A 17,589-nucleotide genomic window follows, 5' to 3' on the forward strand; every position below is an offset into this window, starting at 1 on the left:
TGACCCCCCGACCTACGATGGCCCCGACATACGATCATTTCAACATATGATGGCCTCTCAGAGGCCATCGCATGTTGAAGGCAGCATCAACATACGATGCTTTAGTATGTTAGGGCCATCGCATAAACGGCTATACGGCAGCGCAGACTGCTTCAGCTGCCACCGGATAGCCGTTTACAGTGCCCCGTGTGGTCCGCTGATGATCACTTACCTGTCCTCGGGGCTCCGGCGCGTCCTCTTCGGGATCCCCTGCATCGCCGGCGCTCTCCATCATCGTCATCACATCGCTGCGCACGCCGTCCCGTCATCCAATAGGAGCGGCATGCGTATCAACGTGATGGCAGCGACGGAGAGCGAGGATGGCGGGGAAGCAGAGGCCTTGCTGGAGCGTCGGGGACACCCCGGGGACGCGGCGGCAGCGATGGAGGGCGGCATCCAGGGCAGCAGTGATGGTCCGGAGCGGCGGGGACACGTGAGTACAACCTCCAATACCAGTGGTCTTCAACCTGCGGACCTCCAGATGTTGCAAAACTACAACTCCCAGCATGCCCGGACAGCCTTTGGCTGTCCGGACATGCTGGGTGTTGTAGTTTTGTAACATCTGGAGGTCTGCAGGTTGTAGACCACTGTCCTATACTTTACATTGCACGGATCCCTCAACATACGATGGTTTCAACAAACGATGGTCCATTTGGAACGGATTACCGTTGTATGTTGAGGGACCACTGTATTTGTCCACCTAATACAATAAGTGAAAGTTTTCTCTCATGAGAATTGTGCTGAGCAACAAGGAATCTTCTCAGCTGACCAGGACGAAACCCTTACCCACCTTTTACAAATGTCATCCTAGAGCTAGATTCCTACACAGGTTTCTTTTTTTTTTTGGAAACTGCACACTGCAGTTTTTGAGCCAAAGTCAGAAGCGGATCCAGCAGGAAGGAAAAGTATAAGTCCTTTCTCTATATTTCCAATTCCTTTTTTAATACACAATGCTTTGGCTTAAACACTGCAATGGCAGTTTTCCAAAAATGTGCAAAAAAAACCTGTTTGGAAATCTAGTCTGATAGATTTATCCATCACATCCCTGTCAATGACATGTTAAAACCACTGTTGGGTTACTTCCACAGTCACCCTAAGGAGCTCTGCAGTGCAAGGTGTAAAAAAGCTGGAATATTCAGAACAGTATGGAAATATTGTTTTATTTTTTTATTGATTTATATATTTTTTTGTTTTGTTTTGGCACATGCTTAAAATTACAGACAAAAAAAACTTGACCAAAACTCAGATAAATTCCAAAATATTATCTGAGGAGAGCCAGGGCATCGAGCAAGAGATCAGAGGGGGTCCCAAAAGTCGGACCCCCCACAATCAGACACTTATCCCCTATCTTTCTGATAGGGGATACATTTTTCTAAACCAGAGAACCCTATAAAGAAAAAGAAATTCTAGTTAAAGATTCAGGTTATGGTCTTGTAAGGTGGTTTATATAATAAGAGTATCTAGGTCAATGAATGTGGAGATTAATTTGTTCTTTCTAATAGAAGTGTTTTCTTAATAAAAGGCTATAGAAAAAGTTTCTTTGATTTCACAGGCCTTGGAAATACAGAACTGTGCACAGCTACTACATGCTGTCATTTTCAGCCAAAGATCTACATGAGGGACGTATAACATATCATACTCATGTATGCAGATAGAACTTAATAGAACCAAGTATACAATATTTATGTTTTATTGCATCCATAAGTAAATGTCTATGTTTTGTTTCCATCTATCATCGGTTGCAAAAATAATCCAGTGGTTCCCAAAACACACAGGATTATGAATACCCAGAGAAAGACTCTGTCAATGACCATAGCAACATACTTCCAGTCATCTTCTTCCTGAAAAAGACAGAAAAGAATGATAAGTGTAATCTACACATAATGACTGCGTAGTGTAAATACACATTTCAGAGTGTTCTATAGTACGAGCAGTATCAATACTTTTCTAAAATATGACATATTTAAAACTAGTCTAGAAAGGCCACTGATAATTCTCATGCTTGGTAGTGGGCAGTGAAGACCTATACTTACCCCAAACCACTGCCTCTACCTACTTGGATTATTCACCCTAAACAACAGCCCTCAGCTGGGGGACGGTCCCTAAACTCATTAAGTGCACGGGGCGTCAGGAAGGTCAGATAGACCAGGTCAGCAACACAAGGACACATCAGGAAGCAAATTAATAGACAAGGGGTTAACCAGGGATGAGTCAGAAAGACTAAACCAAGAGGGCAGCACAGTACACAAAACAGAACCAGAATCAGAGCAAGCAAGGGTCAAACCAGCATAGTACAACATTAGCAAGAAAGTGAATAGTCAGGGATAGGGCAAAGGTCAGGTGCACATCAGGTCAGGTCAGGATAACAGGCACGGAGGAAAAGGAACTGGAATGCTGGTGATGGGAAGAGCCACAATCACCAACATTTCAGCTAGGGTGATGTCCATTTGAATATCCAGCTACTGGGAGGTGTGAGCTCCAGTGCCACAGCTGATTGGGCTAGCACTCTCACTTTCTCATAGACTGAACACGCATCTTCATACAGTGATGAGTGGATACCTACCTACTTATTTACCTACCTACTTATATATCTAGCTACATACTGATGTACCTACCTATCTATCTACATAGCTACTTACCTAACTACCTGGCTACCAACCTACAAAGCTACCTACTCATCTACCTAGCTACTTGGCTACACACCTGCTTACCCACTTAGCTAGCTGCCTACCTACCTACATAGTTACTTACCTGGTTGTCTACCTACATAGCTAAATACCTTGAAATCTACTTACATAGGTACCTACCTACCTAGAAATGGTGGCTAAGACAACCCTGCAAGTTTATAATTACTTATAAAACAGTAATTGTTTCATAGCATGAGTATACGTAATAAATATCATCAATTTTCACATAATGTTTACCCACAATTTCTTTATATATATATATATATATATATATTTAAAAAAAAAATTTATGTGCTGGCCTGTCACGTTCTATAAAGTCTCAGGTAATTCATCTTGAATTCCAACCTTTTTTTTTAAAAACAAAATTCAATTCTTTTCAATATTTTTTTCATTTTTTATTATTATTATTATTATTATTATCAATAATAATAATTTATTCTCAATTTTTTTTTTATTACCTTATTATTTTCATTTTTTTTTATTATTTCATTATTTTTTATTTTTTTATTTAATTATTATTTTGTCTGGCCAATGTTATCATGCAATATATAGCCACATGTATGACTGTTTTGTGAATGTGGCACCCCTATTCACTGTAGGTGTCACCCCAGAAGTGCTGGCTTCTTCGCTGTGAGTTGGGGGTGATACCACATAGGTCTCACACTACCATGCAGTAACTCGGTTGCTCTCTCGCACGGGGGAGCATTACTGAACAGGACGTCAGCCAGGTGAGGTTTAATTGTGCCATTGGCTGTATACAGAATTACTTCAAAGGGGGTGTTTCTAATACTTTAATAAATTCATCATATTAGCTATGGGCAATGACTGGCTATACTGACAGATGGTCAGTTTATCATTTCTTTTCCACCTTTTTTTCATTTCATTTTGTTCCATTCTTTTATCCTACTCTCATTTTATGTTATGCCCTATTCTAAGATGGAGTTGTGCGATTCAGATATCTTATGAGCGAATGCGCATGCCAGAGAGCACAGCTCCGATCAGGTGACCTAGGTATTTCCGGTCACGTGATCCGGAGTGGGACAAGCGTGATTGGCCAACACATTCTATTGTATTTTAGCAATAGCTGCGCAGTCGCAGTGTAAGTTCTCCCACGCTACCCGGCACCATGACTACTGATATGAATGCAGGCACCTCCCAACTGCGACTTACTGTAAAATTGTTTGTTAATTCGTTAATTGACCTTTTATATGCACAAGACCCATTCTCATGATACCTATACGTATAATAATATGTTTTTAAATAACACGCACATTGGCCCTCATTTACTATTGCAAACCCAACATGTTTTGTTTGCCAGATTCTGTCATATTGCACCAGAAATTCTGTTTGCGCCAGAATTTGCGCCAGAATTGAAAACGACTAACTCTCCATTTTGCTAAGAAACCCCGAAAAAGGGGCGTGGGTGCTGAGAAAAGGGGCGTGGTCTCCAAAAAGGGGAGTGTTCCTGACATTTTCACAGAAACCCAACAGATTTACTAAGGGTTCCACATAAAATGTGGTGGATTTGAGCTGAGGAAAACCAGACAGATCAGAGCAGGTGTAAAAAAAAGCAAAATGTAGGGAAAGTGGAAAATGTAGTGAAACCTTAGTAAATACCATGGAAAATAAATTGTAGGGAATTAAAACCCACAAAGAACCCTTCACTTCACTCTTAGTAAATAAGGGCCATTATCTTTGGATGTTTTTTAATGTCCCTTAATCCACACTGTAATATGGTACATGCACTTTATTGTAACTATTAAGATTCATGTTAATAGATTGATGATTTGTGATTGTTTTGATGAATTGATTTTTTTAAAATTCCCTGTCGTGGTCACTATTCACTTGCTTGAGAATGGTGTTGTGAGAACACCGAAACGTCGCACTTGCGCTTTATGTTCATGGAATAAAACCCCATTTATTTGGATACTTCTGTGTGCTAGGAGTGTTAGGCTCAGAATTTGTGTTAGGGTCCCATCCGAAATGAGGCCACCTCCGCGTGGTGGATGGGGGGGGACACGTTTTGATCAAAAAGTGCGCTAAGAGCCTCAATTTTTTGACCAAGTATGCTGCTGCAACCTTCTTTTTTTGTATACTCTGTATTTGCCACAGCAGCGTGCACCCGTGTTTTAGGTAGTTGTGCTGGCTATTTTTCTTTTTGCTTGTTTGTACAATTCAGGGGGAAGGACACCCTCTGTAGCCATGCACCCCTCCGCTTTTTCACAGGAGGTGTTTTAAATTGATAATGGATCCAGCATGTCACCCAGTCAGAGGCTATATGCCCAACAGAGGTGAGTGTTAGGAGTGTTAGACTCTGAATTTGTGTTAGGGTCCCATCAGAAATGAGGCCACCTCTGCGTGGTGGATGGGGGGACATGTTTTGATCAAAAAGAGCCTCCATTTTTTGACCAAGTGTGCTGCTGCAACCTTCTTTTTTGTATACTATACATATAATATGTTTTTAAATAACACGCACATTGGGCCTAATTTACTAAGAGTTTCGGGTTTTTACTTGTGGGAAAAGTTGTTTCAGACATGTAGGATTCCTCTCTATTTGCTATTGGGAAAAGTCAGAAACATTTTCTGACCAGCTTTTTCTAGGTCGATATTTCCAGCCATTTACTCACATTATCTATGGATGTTTTTTAATGTCCCTTAATCCGCACTGTAATATGGCACATACACTTTATTGAACTTATTATGATTCAAGTTAATAGATTGATTTGTGATTGTTTTGATGAATTGATACTGTATTTGACACTCCCTATAAATACCCTGTTGTGGTCACTATTCACTTGCTTGAGAATGGTGTTGTGAAACGTCGCACTTGCACTTTATGTTCATGGAATAAAACCACGTTTATTTGGATACTTCTGTGTGCTGCGGTCACCTTCATTTTCTGGATATGCTGTTGGACCCTGTGACCGGGGCCCCATAGACCTACCTGCACCTACTCCTTTGCCTGGATGTGCTGCCTTCTGCTTTGGATTTACCTACCTACCTACATAGCTACCTACCTACATGGCTACATATCTACCTGCTTATTTACCTACCTACTTATGTACCAAGATACCTACCTACCTGCCTTACTGCCTACCTATATAGCTACCTACTTACAGTATCTTCCTAGCTACTTGGCTACCTACCTACTTATCTACCAAGCTAGCTACATACCAAAAAATTTAGCTACCCCCTTACCTACCATCTGGTTACCTACCTACGTAGGTGACAACCTACCTGGCTATCTACCTACCAACATATTTACCTGTTAGAGACGAAATTGATCTATTTATCTAAGAATGTGTTAACCTACCTGCCTATATACCTGCCTATACATGACTACCTAAAAAGGGAACTAACTGCTGTGGGACATACATGATACACATACCTCCCCAAGGGCACAGGAGGGGCACTTAGTACACCTCTGATAGTGATACAATATAAATGCCTTATATTTCATTAGGAGTTTCTCTCTTTCAGAGAGTGCATAGTATTTATGTCTCAAGATACATTTCTTTACTACTAAAAGCTCTGCATATAGGATTTGTGATCCTGAGTGTCCCCTATTACTATCTGGATCCTCATGAGACAAAACAAGGAATAATTAGACAGAAAAGGCCACTATAAGCCAAATCATAGAATAGCATCCCCTTTGAAGGAGGTGGTATATCTCTCCTCCAAACCTCCTTTATCTAGCAACCATCCACACTGCTTAGATGTCCTGGCATTGTCTCTGACTGGAGCCAGTGCTAAATGACTTCCATGCCACAAACTTTACCATCCCAGAACCGCTGTTGGGTATTGTAGTACACAAAACTGCGAGTAATGCAAGTCTTCTAAATTGTCTACCAACATGGGAAGAGAATCTGTGTGCTTGTTTCTATTTAAGCTAACAAGGGGAATACCACCTTATCTCATATGCTAAAGGAAAACCTATCTGAACTACCTTTCCTGTGCCTTTCAAAAGACCCGCCGCTGGGGACACCCCTCACCCCCAACCCACCCCCCACCCCCGATTATCCCGCTGCACCCAACGTTCATATAGAGCGGCGGGTGGAGCACCGGAGGCTGCTTATAATGGTTAAAAAAAAAGTTCCAAACTACATTGTAAGTATCTAAAGTACATAATTTTCTGATACATTTCTGTTGACTAATTTGTGAATATACCTCTTTTCTTTCATTATGATCCTTGATGTTTTCTGTCATGAACTGAATACTCTCAACGACACCTCTGATTTCTGCAGGAGACTGCTGAACTGCGTTACAGGACTCATGATGCTGTCGCCTCCGATTCCTGGCACTTTGTTCTTTTGATCTCATGCAATGGTAACATGACTCATCTTCAAACACTTCTACATCTCTGCATTGTGAGTCCACAAATTTTGCTGTCTTGCCATACATTCTCTTCTTGGTTCTTTTAGAACATGGTCGATCTTTCTTCTCCATGGTTTTCCTCATCATGAGTAGTTTAGGTAGACATTTTAGAAATACATCCCTTACCCACTTGGGCATTTTGTGTGTTGTTGGGGTCCGATAATGGATATTAAGCACAAATACTGTTACCACGATAGATAAGGTGACAAATATCATAGTAAATAAGAGGTACTCTCCAACAAGTGGGATTACAAGAGAAGTAGAAGGGATTGTTTCAGTGATAACCAACAGGAATACAGTCAAGGAAAGCAATACCGAGATGCAAAGGGTAACCTTCTCCCCACAATCTGATGGCAAATAGAAGACTAACACAGTTAAAAATGAAAGAAAGAGGCATGGCATTATTAGGTTTATGGTGTAGAACATAGGCAGCCTTCTGATGTAAAACGAGTAGGTTATATCTGTGTAGATCTCTTCACAACAGTTATATTTAATATCATGCTTGTACCCAGAGGCATCTATTATTTCCCATTCACTGTTTTCCCAAAAATCTTTCATATCAACCTTTGACCCAATGATAATAAGATCAATTTTTGCCTTATCATATGACCAGGACCCAAATTTCATTGAACAGTTCTGATGGTCAAAGGGAAAAAATGTTATGTCCATTGGGCATGAGCTCTTAAATATTGCTGGTGGAGACCAAGTAATCAAACCATTGTATTTAAGTAAAGCCTTTGTCTTGCCTTCAACCTGAAAGTCTCCGACAGCACTGCGGGAGGAGAATTATTATAAAAAATTATTATACAGTCACATTATTGTAATAAACTATAGAGAGATCAAAACAGATTACTTACTTATTATACAAAACAATGTCAGGCTTCCAAATCTTGTCTGCAGGCACACGCATAAATTCAATCCCATCATAATCCACAGGATTCCACTTTAGCTTGTAGTCATTCCAGATCTGCAGCATAAGAATGATATAATTCATTTGCTTGGAGTTAGGGGAAGGGAACATCATGTAAAAATTAGAAATAAACCCATAGTTGTGCTCTTATTTGTAGATTTAAGCTGAATAACAAATACTAATATTATGTAAAGTAGTACACACATGAGAGTAAGTATATCTGCACCACTGTATGCATGTAAGAATGTATAATGTTATTTGGACCTGTTAGTTATAGTACTATATGGGCCTAGAGCATGATCACCTATGGTTCATAAACGTGTTTCCAAAATCCAGGTCTCAAGTAACTCCAATTGGTTATGCTTGAAATGAAAATATCCAAAGAGAAAACTCCTGTGGAAAGTACTGATTACCTGTGCAGAAGAATGGAAATTCCTGATTTCCTAGGGGGAGGACTGAAGTTGAGAAACAATGGTCTTTATGTTGGTTTGTTAAATATGTAATAATAATCATCATAATGATGACAATCATAATAATAATTATTTATCATTATCATCATCACTATTATTATTATTCCTAAGTAAAACCTGTCCATACAACATAACCTACACATCTTGTAGCCAATGGAAACTGCTGTGTTGGAGAAATGTCAGAGGAAACTCTTTAATATAAAAGGGGGAAAAAACAACAAGAGGTGCGCCCCTAGTGAGGACCGTTTGGCAGGTGAATCAGAATGGAGACAGAGATGGGTCCTTACCCCTATGTGGTGTGCTCAGGGCACAACACCTACAGTGGCATCTGGAGAGAGAGCCGGACCGCTGCCACGGGGAACTTCCCGGAGTGACGTCAGTCTATCCGGTGGAGATATGTTATGGAAATGTGGAATATTATTCATCTGAAGAAGTCGCTGATCCCCAAGTATTGTATAAGATTTTATTTGAACGCGTTTCGATCCCAGACAGGGATCTTCATCTTCATGCCTGATGAAGATCCCTGTACGGGATCGAAATACGCTCAAATAAAATCTTATACAATACTTGGGAACCAGCGACTTCATTCAGAGGAACAATATTCCACATTTCCATAAAGGAACCTCTATGTCCTCTGGATCTGCGGAGGTCCCATAGGTCAGTCCACAAACATTATAATTTTATTGCATATCCTAAGGATATACCACAACTTTAAAAGTTGAAAATATCCTTTTAATAGAATTAGAACTTCACCTAATTTTGATACAGATATCCCTGATATTTGGGAAAATAAAAGTGCATATGTAGTTAAGCCAGTTTAACAACACATTTTGACATCAGTGTTATGGCCACAACATTTGGATCGCCTCCTAGTTCTACTAATTCAAATTTTACCATTAGGTTCTATAATGATCTGATTTTAATTCAACAAACCAACCCTGAAGATGATTTCCTTTGGATGCCCCAATGTACCCCAGTCCAAAATTGTTATTACTTACATGCCGAAGCCACAAGTTTGTCTCTAGAATTTGATTAACTTCATCCTTATTAGAGAAAAAAAACTAGTATTTTATGTATATATAGATAAATTGTTGTAAAATTGTTGAAAATATATCAGTAAATGATGCCTTTGGCAAATGTAGAATTAGAATTAATCTAATAAGAGCGCTATACAAAGTTTATAGAATACTGCTATATAACTTATACTGAGATACATGGTGGCCACAAACCAAGTCCCCTGTGGTATAGCTCTGGTGGCAGATTGTTTAGACTTTTATATAGCACTAAATTCTAACTATTCACTGGTCTTAAGAGAATATCAGAAGAAGCTTTAAAGGGGTACTCCTGTGGAAAACATTTTTTTTTTTTAAATCAACTGTTGCCAGAAAGTTAAACAGATTTGTAAATTACTTCTGTTTAAAAATATGAATCCTTCCAGTACTTATCAGCTGTATACTACAGAGGAAGTTCTTTTCTTTTTTAATTTCTTTTTTGTCTGACCACAATGCTCTCTGCTGACACATCTGTTCAGAGTAGGAGCAAATCCACATAGCAAACTTCTCCTGCTCTGGACAGTTCCTGAAATGGACAGAGGTGTCAGCAGAGAGCACTAGGGACAGACAGAAAAGAAATTCAAAATGAAAAAGAACTTCCTCTGGACCATGTAGCAGCTGACAAGTACTAGAAGGATTGATTTTTTTTATATAGACTTTATTTACAAATCTGTGTAACTTTGTGGCCCAAGTTGATTTAAAAAATGTTTTTTCCCATCGGAGTACTCCTTTAACACCTTCTCGTATTGCAAAACCTTACATAGGCATACTGACAGACACTTGCCAATTTAAGCTATTCTCTAGTTAACATGTAACTGCTACAACTGGAAAGAAAAATAAATGCAGGATAACAGCTGCATTTCAGAAGTGCATACTCGCTGCAGATTACCAAATACAACACAATCGCATTGTATATTTTTACCCTTAGGCTGGGTTTACACAATAATAATAATAAACTGCTTTATTTTTAATGTTATAATGTAGTTTGTAAAAGTCTATGGAAGGTGCCCGTTAGTGATAGGGCACTTTGTGACAGTCATTGGAAAAGCATCTGTCAGTGCACACATTGGCCTTGATTTACTATTGTAAATCTGTATATAGCTGTAAATCATACTGCTTTTCTTGGGTCGTGTGCCAAAATGTGGTGCAGTGTGCCACACATTGGGCCTCATTTACTAAGCTGAAACCGACCAGTTTTTGTCTGGTTATTTTGGCGCAGAGTGTCTGAGACATGTCTGCGCCAGTCTGCACCAGTGTGCGACAGTGAGCGCCCGGAAAATCCAACAAACCCGACATTGCACTGTGAAAAGCCGAAAAATTGGCATGGTCTGTCACAAACGGGGCGTGACCAGCTCAAAAGGGGGCGTGGTTTCACATAATATTTATTATTTCACAGAAAATCCTGTGGATAAATGGCTGGAAATATCCACCTAGAAAAAGCTGGTCAGAAAATGTTTCCGACTTTTTCCAATAGTAAATAGAGAGGAATCCTGCAAGTCTGAAACAACTTTTCCCACTAGTAAAAACCCGACACTCTTAGTAAATAAGGCCCATTGTATCTGCACCAGATTTTTTGGTGCATTGTGCCAAAATAAGCCTAAGAAAACAACAAATCCCAAAAAGGGGCATGGCTGGCCAGAGAAGTAGCATAGTTTCACAACCCGACCAATTTCCTATTGAATTCATAGAAAATCCTGTGAATAAATGGCTTGAAATTTCCACCAAGAAATAGCTGGTCAGAAAACTTTCCCGACTTGTAAATCTGTGAATCCCCATAGTAAATAGAGGGAATCCTGCAAGTCTGAAACAACATTTGACACTAGTAAAAACCAAACACTCTTAGTAAATGAGGACCACTGTGTAAACAAAACAAATGCTGCTTTTTCATAGACTTTCATAGAGAACAAAATTACACTAAAATACAGCTTTTTATTTTACTTACTGTTTTATGACCATCTTTTTAATGTAATTTTACGATATAAGAACCTAGTCAAGCACCTAGTATTAGACTGCATTCCTTTTAGCACACCAGGAAGTAATTGTCTGAATAGGGGTAAAGTTAGTCTAGAATTTTAAAGGTATATAAATCAATTGGAACCTAATGGATACATTCTGTATGCAATTGCAGAATGTGTTCTCCTATATTAATAAAGTATAATCTAGACAGTAATCTTAAACACAGCAAGCAAACTCTACCTATCCAGCCATCCATCCATCTATGTTTTCAAATTGAAGTTTAGCATTATAGCAGACAGCTATACAGGAGCTTGACTTACCACATTAACAAGCTGAGTCATTGCCACCTCAAAGTGCACCATAACAGGATCGGACACATTCTCGACTGGCCTTATAAAATGATTGTAATGTGTGAAGAGTTTACGGAAAAGCCTCTCTTCAGTATTGCTTTGCAAAGTGCCTACAAACAGTAAGGATTTAGACATGAAAACAGTGGAGCTCTATTCCTTAAGTCCCCATAGACACACCACAATGTGAGCTTATCTTCATTAATAACGCTTATTGTCCAATGTAATAGACAGAATGACACTGTGCATTGAGTGGCGCTGCTGTCAGGCTGCTCTCTAGCATATCTAAAAGGATTACTGGAATATGTTTCAGCAGCCGATTTGCCAATGGAAGAAGTCAGGGTAAGTGCAATATCATATTATTCTGATCTCTTGAAGAGACATTCTATAGAAGTTGTTACATCCATGTTACACCATAATTTTATTCACGGTGCTCTTTGTCATTGGGTTCCTCGGCTGCAGCAACTGGCAGTACATTCATTTAAATTATTTTTCTATTACTTCAGATCAAGGGTGTCATCCCCAAAAGAAAAGTGCCAGGGCACAACACCCTGGAGTAACATAGGCGAAGGCCAGTACAATAAAAAAAATTTAGTTATTTGAATATGGAATATGGTAAGAAATGGTAAGGTTTCTACATTGTGCCTACTTGGAAAAATGGAAAGAAGTTGTCCAGCGCTGCTTCCCGTAAAATAGAATTCAGCGTTTCAGCTCGTTAGAGAGCCTTAGCCATACTAAGAGGTATGACTAAGGCTCTCTAACGAGCTGAAACGCGTCACGTGGTTGACCATGTCTGTATGTACCTTGGTGTTACCTGAATAAAGTTTTCTATTTTATGGGAAGCAGCGCTGGACAACTTCTTTCCTTGTTACACAATTACAGGTGTGGTCCGCACCAGTCCGTGCACTGCTGGACAAAGGAGGTGAGCTGAGCATTCGTTCACAGCTTCTACTACTTGGAAAAATGTATCAAAGTTGTGGTAATGGTTGCAAATAGATTTAAGTAGGTGATTTACAGGAGTGTCCTGGTGCAAGAACAGCTATATTAGGCTAGGTTTCCAGAAGTTTTTTTTCTGCCGTTTTTTGGTAAACTGCCACTGCAGTTTTTAAGTCAAAGAAAGGAGACGTAGAAGTCCTACCTTTATATTTACCGTTTCTTTTTATACGCTTCTGGCTTTGGCTCAAAAAGTGCAGAAAAAAACGTGTGTGGAAACCCATCCTTACAGACTCAATGGAAAGGACAGTCACAGCAGAGCACGACTAGTAGAAAACAAAATATGCACCGATATTTGTGATAAAGCATGAAGGACAGGGGGTTTAGAAGAGGAAGCATATGTAGGTTAAATCATTTGGAGGAGGAACGATTTTTGGAGGGGGAAGGATACCAGAGGAACAAAATTATCGATAGCTATTACAGAACATCAGTCATAGTGAGCACAAGTAGCTCATCTGTAAGGATGGATAGGCCCTTATAAAATCCAGGGGCTAAAAACAACCAGCCGAAATACATATTCTTCATCATATACTGAAATGTCTGGAAGAGGATTTCAAAGGAAAAGGCAGAAGCAAAATGATAGTGGAGGAAAGAGTCAGGAGGAGGGGATAGAGAATCTAGTTCCTAAAAACTTTAGGCCTTTATCAATCCCAGGGGCTATAAATAGCCAGATGTAATTGTCCTTTATTAAGAATTATAAATGATGTTAAGAATATAGTTAAGAATTATAAATGGTGTTCATATGGATGTTATGCTTACAAAGTCAGTGTCATACTGGGGAAAAAGTCTTGGGAGTGACTGGCACCATGTATACGTTTGTGATGTCCCAGTATGGAATATGCATATCACAGTCCTAACAGCTTGAGTCCCTGCACGTCCCCAGGGCACGCCTCCAGTGTTCCCCATAATGTAATTAGTTGTATATTATGTGTGTTGGACCTTTGATATGGTCACATGGTTAATAGTCCCATGATAATGGTTGTCAAATGTTAAAGTCACATGTTTTGTTACCCAGAGAGCACCAGGTGAACAGATGACCCGCAGCTAGCCTATGGGCTCCTTGCTCAGCCCCCCTTTATAAGAGGGGGAGGTACTACAATCTCTCTCTCTTGTGATTCATTCTCTGCTGAGGTCAATTCATGTCCAGACATCTCAGAGCTTGTGTCCAGCACATCTGGAGGCCTCAAGCCTAAATTATAGCCACAAGCCAGTAAGTCAAGTCATCTCTTTCTGCTGTCACTATCTTCAGCCAAGTCAAGTCTATTATAGTCAGCGTGGCAGTCCTAAAGTCTGTCAAAGTCACTGCCAGTTCCAGCAAGCTACGAGGTCCCCTGTGTTACTGGTCATCTCTCTGGGATCCTGGCCTAGCTGTAAAGACTGTACCATCTGTCTCAGTAAAGCTACCGTTAACCCTGACCTGGCCTTGGACTCTTATTTGCCCTGCCTAACTAGTACTAGCAGCATATAAATTAATACAAGAAGCATATAAATTAATACAAGAAGTCAAACATCACAGCAACACAGATGGACAGAATTATAACATATTGTGGGGGATTTATCAAAACCTTTGTAGCAGATGATTGCTGCAGTTACCCATAGGAACCAATCAGTGCATCATTTTTTTCTCAGAGGCCTTTTTTAACATGAAAGAAGCAATCTGATTGGTTGTTCAGGGTAAGTGCACCACTCATTCTCTACACAGGTTCTGATACATTTCCCCCATTAGGTACATCTTACATATGTTCATAAAAAATATAAAATAGTAATATATATTTCTGTATATCTTACATTATGCTCACTTACATACTGATGTATGAAGGAGCCTGGCTAAAAAGGGGAGTGGATAAAAAGAAGAAAAAGACAGCAAAAAAAGGTTATATCTGCATTCTTTTTCAGAGGCAGACATTTCATTTTATTCAACCCAACAAAATATTAGGTCTACTGTGAAAAGCAGGCAGGGTCCTCCAAGCCCAACTTTCTGGGACTATTATGAGCAGCTAGCCTGTTATTATTACCTTAGGAAATGCCAACCATGGCAAAACATGCGGCACTAGTACTGCAATACTAATAATTTTTTGTATTTTTTCTTTTTTTCTACTCCTTTCCAAAGTCCTCAATTCTGGTCCACTAATGTTGTAGTCATGTGACTGTCCCTGAGTCTTTTCAATTGCTAGTCTCTAGAAGTGAGCGTGATGCATTCTCTAACAGCTAGTCTCTAGCACTGAGCGTGCGAGTCAAATTGTTGTAGTCATGTTCGCAATCAGGAATTTTGGGGTCCCACACAGTTGAAGTGTCTGCCCCCACCCCTTTCACTAATAATGACATAGAATTAGATTTTAATTTTTGTATAGATTGGTCCTGAATATATTCATGAAGTCTGACACCTCTTAAACAAAGCTGACATTGGAAAAGAACATATGGAGTTTATTGTAGAAGCCATAAAACTTACATATAACTGCTTCTATTTTTAAGATGAATATTTCCTGCAGTTGGTTGGCACTGCTATGGGTACAAGGCCTGCACAAAACTATGTCAATCTGTTTATGGCTCCTTTAACCTCTTAAGGACCAGGCACGTACGCATACATCTGTGGGAATTTCGGTCCCCGCCGCGCGCTGGGCGGGGACTGGACCGGTGTGACTGCTGATATCTATCAGCAGGCACCCCGCGCAAATGCCCAGGGGGTCATCAGACCCCCCATGTCGGCGATCGGCGCAAATCGCAAGTGAATTCACACTTGTGATTTGCATGATTCCGGGTCATTACGGGTCTATGGTGACCTGGTGACCCGGAATATAAGGGGGATCGCGGGTGTCTAAGACACCCACGATCCCCCTGAAGGGATAGGAGTGAGGTGGCAGAGGTGCCACCCCTTCTATCCCTGCTATTGGTGGTCTAGACGCGACCACCAATAGCAGATCAGGGGCAGGGGGGTTAACTTTCGTTTTCCCCGTCCTGCCCACCCACAATAGGCGGGGCAGGACGGGGAAATGACTGAGGACCGGCGCCGGAGTCCACTTACCGATCTGCGGAGGCTGCGGGCGACGATCGGCGTCGGAGATCGGCGGGCGGCGATGTCGTGCAGCAGGCTCCCTGGATCCGACGGAAGCCGGTAAGTTTCCTAGCAACATCTGGAGGGCTGCAGTCCGAGACCACTATATAGTGGTCTCTATACTGTAGCACTCCAGATGTTGCAAAACTACAACTCCCAGCATGCCCAGACAGCTGTTTGGGCATGCTGGGAGTTGTAGTTTTGCAACAGCTGGAGGGCTATAGTTTGAGACCACTATATGGTAGTCTCTGAACTATAGCCCTCCAGATCTTGCAAAACTACAACTTCTAGCATGCCCACACAACTGTTTGCTGTCTGGGCAAGCTGGGATTAGTAGTTTTGCAACATCTGGAGGGCCACAGTTTGCAGTGGTCTCTATACTTTTGCAAAACAGCTGGAGGTTTGCCCCCCCATGTGAACATACAGGGTACATTCACACGGGCAGGCTTACAGTAAGTTTTCTGCTTCAAGTATGAGCTGCGGCAAATTTTTTGCCGCAGCCCAAACTCCTAGCAGGGAACTCACTGTAAACCTCCGCCAGTGTGAATGTACCCTAAAAACACTACACAACACTAACACATAATAAAGGGTAAAACACTACATATACACCCCCTTACACTGTCCCCCCCCCCCCTAATAAAAATTTAAAACGTATTGTACGGCAGTGTTTCCAAAACGGAGCCTCCAGCTGTTGCAAAACAACAACTCCCTGCATTTCTGGACAGCCACTGACTGTCCAGGCATGCTGGGAGTTTAGCAACAGCTGGAGGCACCCTGTTTGGGAATCAATGGCGTAGAATACCCCTATGTCCACCCCTATGCAATCCCTAATTTAGTCCTCAAATGCGCATGGCGCTCTCTCACTCCAGAGCCCTGTCGTATTTCAAGGAAACAGTTTATGGCCACATATGGGGTATTTCCGTACTCAGGAGAATTTGCGTTACAAATTTTGGGGGGCTTTTTCTCCTTTTACCCTTTATGAAAAGGAAAAGTTGGGGTCTACACCAGCCTGTTAGTGTAAAAAAACATTTTTTTTTACACTAACATGCTGGTGTTGCCCTTTACTTTTTATTTTCACAAGAGGTAAAAGGAAAAAAAGACCCCCAAAATTTGTAAAGCAATTTCTCCTGAGTACGGAAATACCCCAGATGTGGCCGTAAAATGATCTGCGGGCGCATAACAAGGCTCAAGAGTGAGAGCGCACTATGTACATTTGAAGCCTAAATTGGTGATTTGCACAGGGGTGGCTAATTTTACAGCGGTTCTGACATAAACAATAAATACCGACATGTGACCCCATTTTGGAAACTACACCCCTCACGGAATGTAACAAGGGGTATAGTGAGCCTTAACACCCCACAGGTGTTTGACAAATTTTCGTTAAAGTTGGATGGGAAAATGAAAAAAAAAATTTTTTCACAAAAATGCTGGTTACCCTAAATTTTTCATTTTCACATGGGAAAATAGGAAAAAAAAGCCCCCCAAAATTTGTAACCGCATTTCTTCTGAGTAAGAAAATACCCCAAATGTGGATGTAAAGTGCTCGGCTGGCTAACTACAATGCTCAGAAAAGAGGGAGCGCCATTGCGATTTTGAAGAGAAAATGTGTCCGGAATTGAAGGCCACGTGTGTTTACAAAGCCCCCATAGTGCCAGAACAATGGACCCCCCAACATGTGACCCCATTTTGCAAACTACACCCCTCACGTA

At 40.8% G+C, this 17,589-nt stretch overlaps 1 protein-coding gene across 3 annotated transcripts in view; it reads right to left on the bottom strand.

The window, feature by feature from the left end:
* Positions 1-636: 636 nt before the first annotated feature.
* Positions 637-17,589, bottom strand: part of CHRNA6 (cholinergic receptor nicotinic alpha 6 subunit) — a 45,013-nt gene continuing 28,060 nt past the window's right edge. For 2 of the 3 annotated variants that reach the window (XM_056568842.1, XM_056568840.1), the window contains exons 2-6: positions 11,809-11,948; positions 9,479-9,523; positions 7,958-8,067; positions 6,894-7,872; positions 637-1,880 (exon numbers count right to left, since the gene is read on the bottom strand). In XM_056568842.1, coding sequence (XP_056424817.1) covers positions 1,752-1,880; positions 6,894-7,872; positions 7,958-8,067; positions 9,479-9,523; positions 11,809-11,850 — 1,305 coding nt within the window. In that variant the 5' untranslated portion in view covers positions 11,851-11,948 and the 3' untranslated portion in view covers positions 637-1,751. The remainder of the gene's footprint in view (positions 1,881-6,893; positions 7,873-7,957; positions 8,068-9,478; positions 9,524-11,808; positions 11,949-17,589) is intronic. The other variant, XM_056568841.1, reaches the window with a different exon arrangement.

This window comes from Hyla sarda, chromosome 1, assembly GCF_029499605.1.
Source record: "Hyla sarda isolate aHylSar1 chromosome 1, aHylSar1.hap1, whole genome shotgun sequence".
NCBI lineage: Eukaryota > Metazoa > Chordata > Amphibia > Anura > Hylidae > Hyla > Hyla sarda.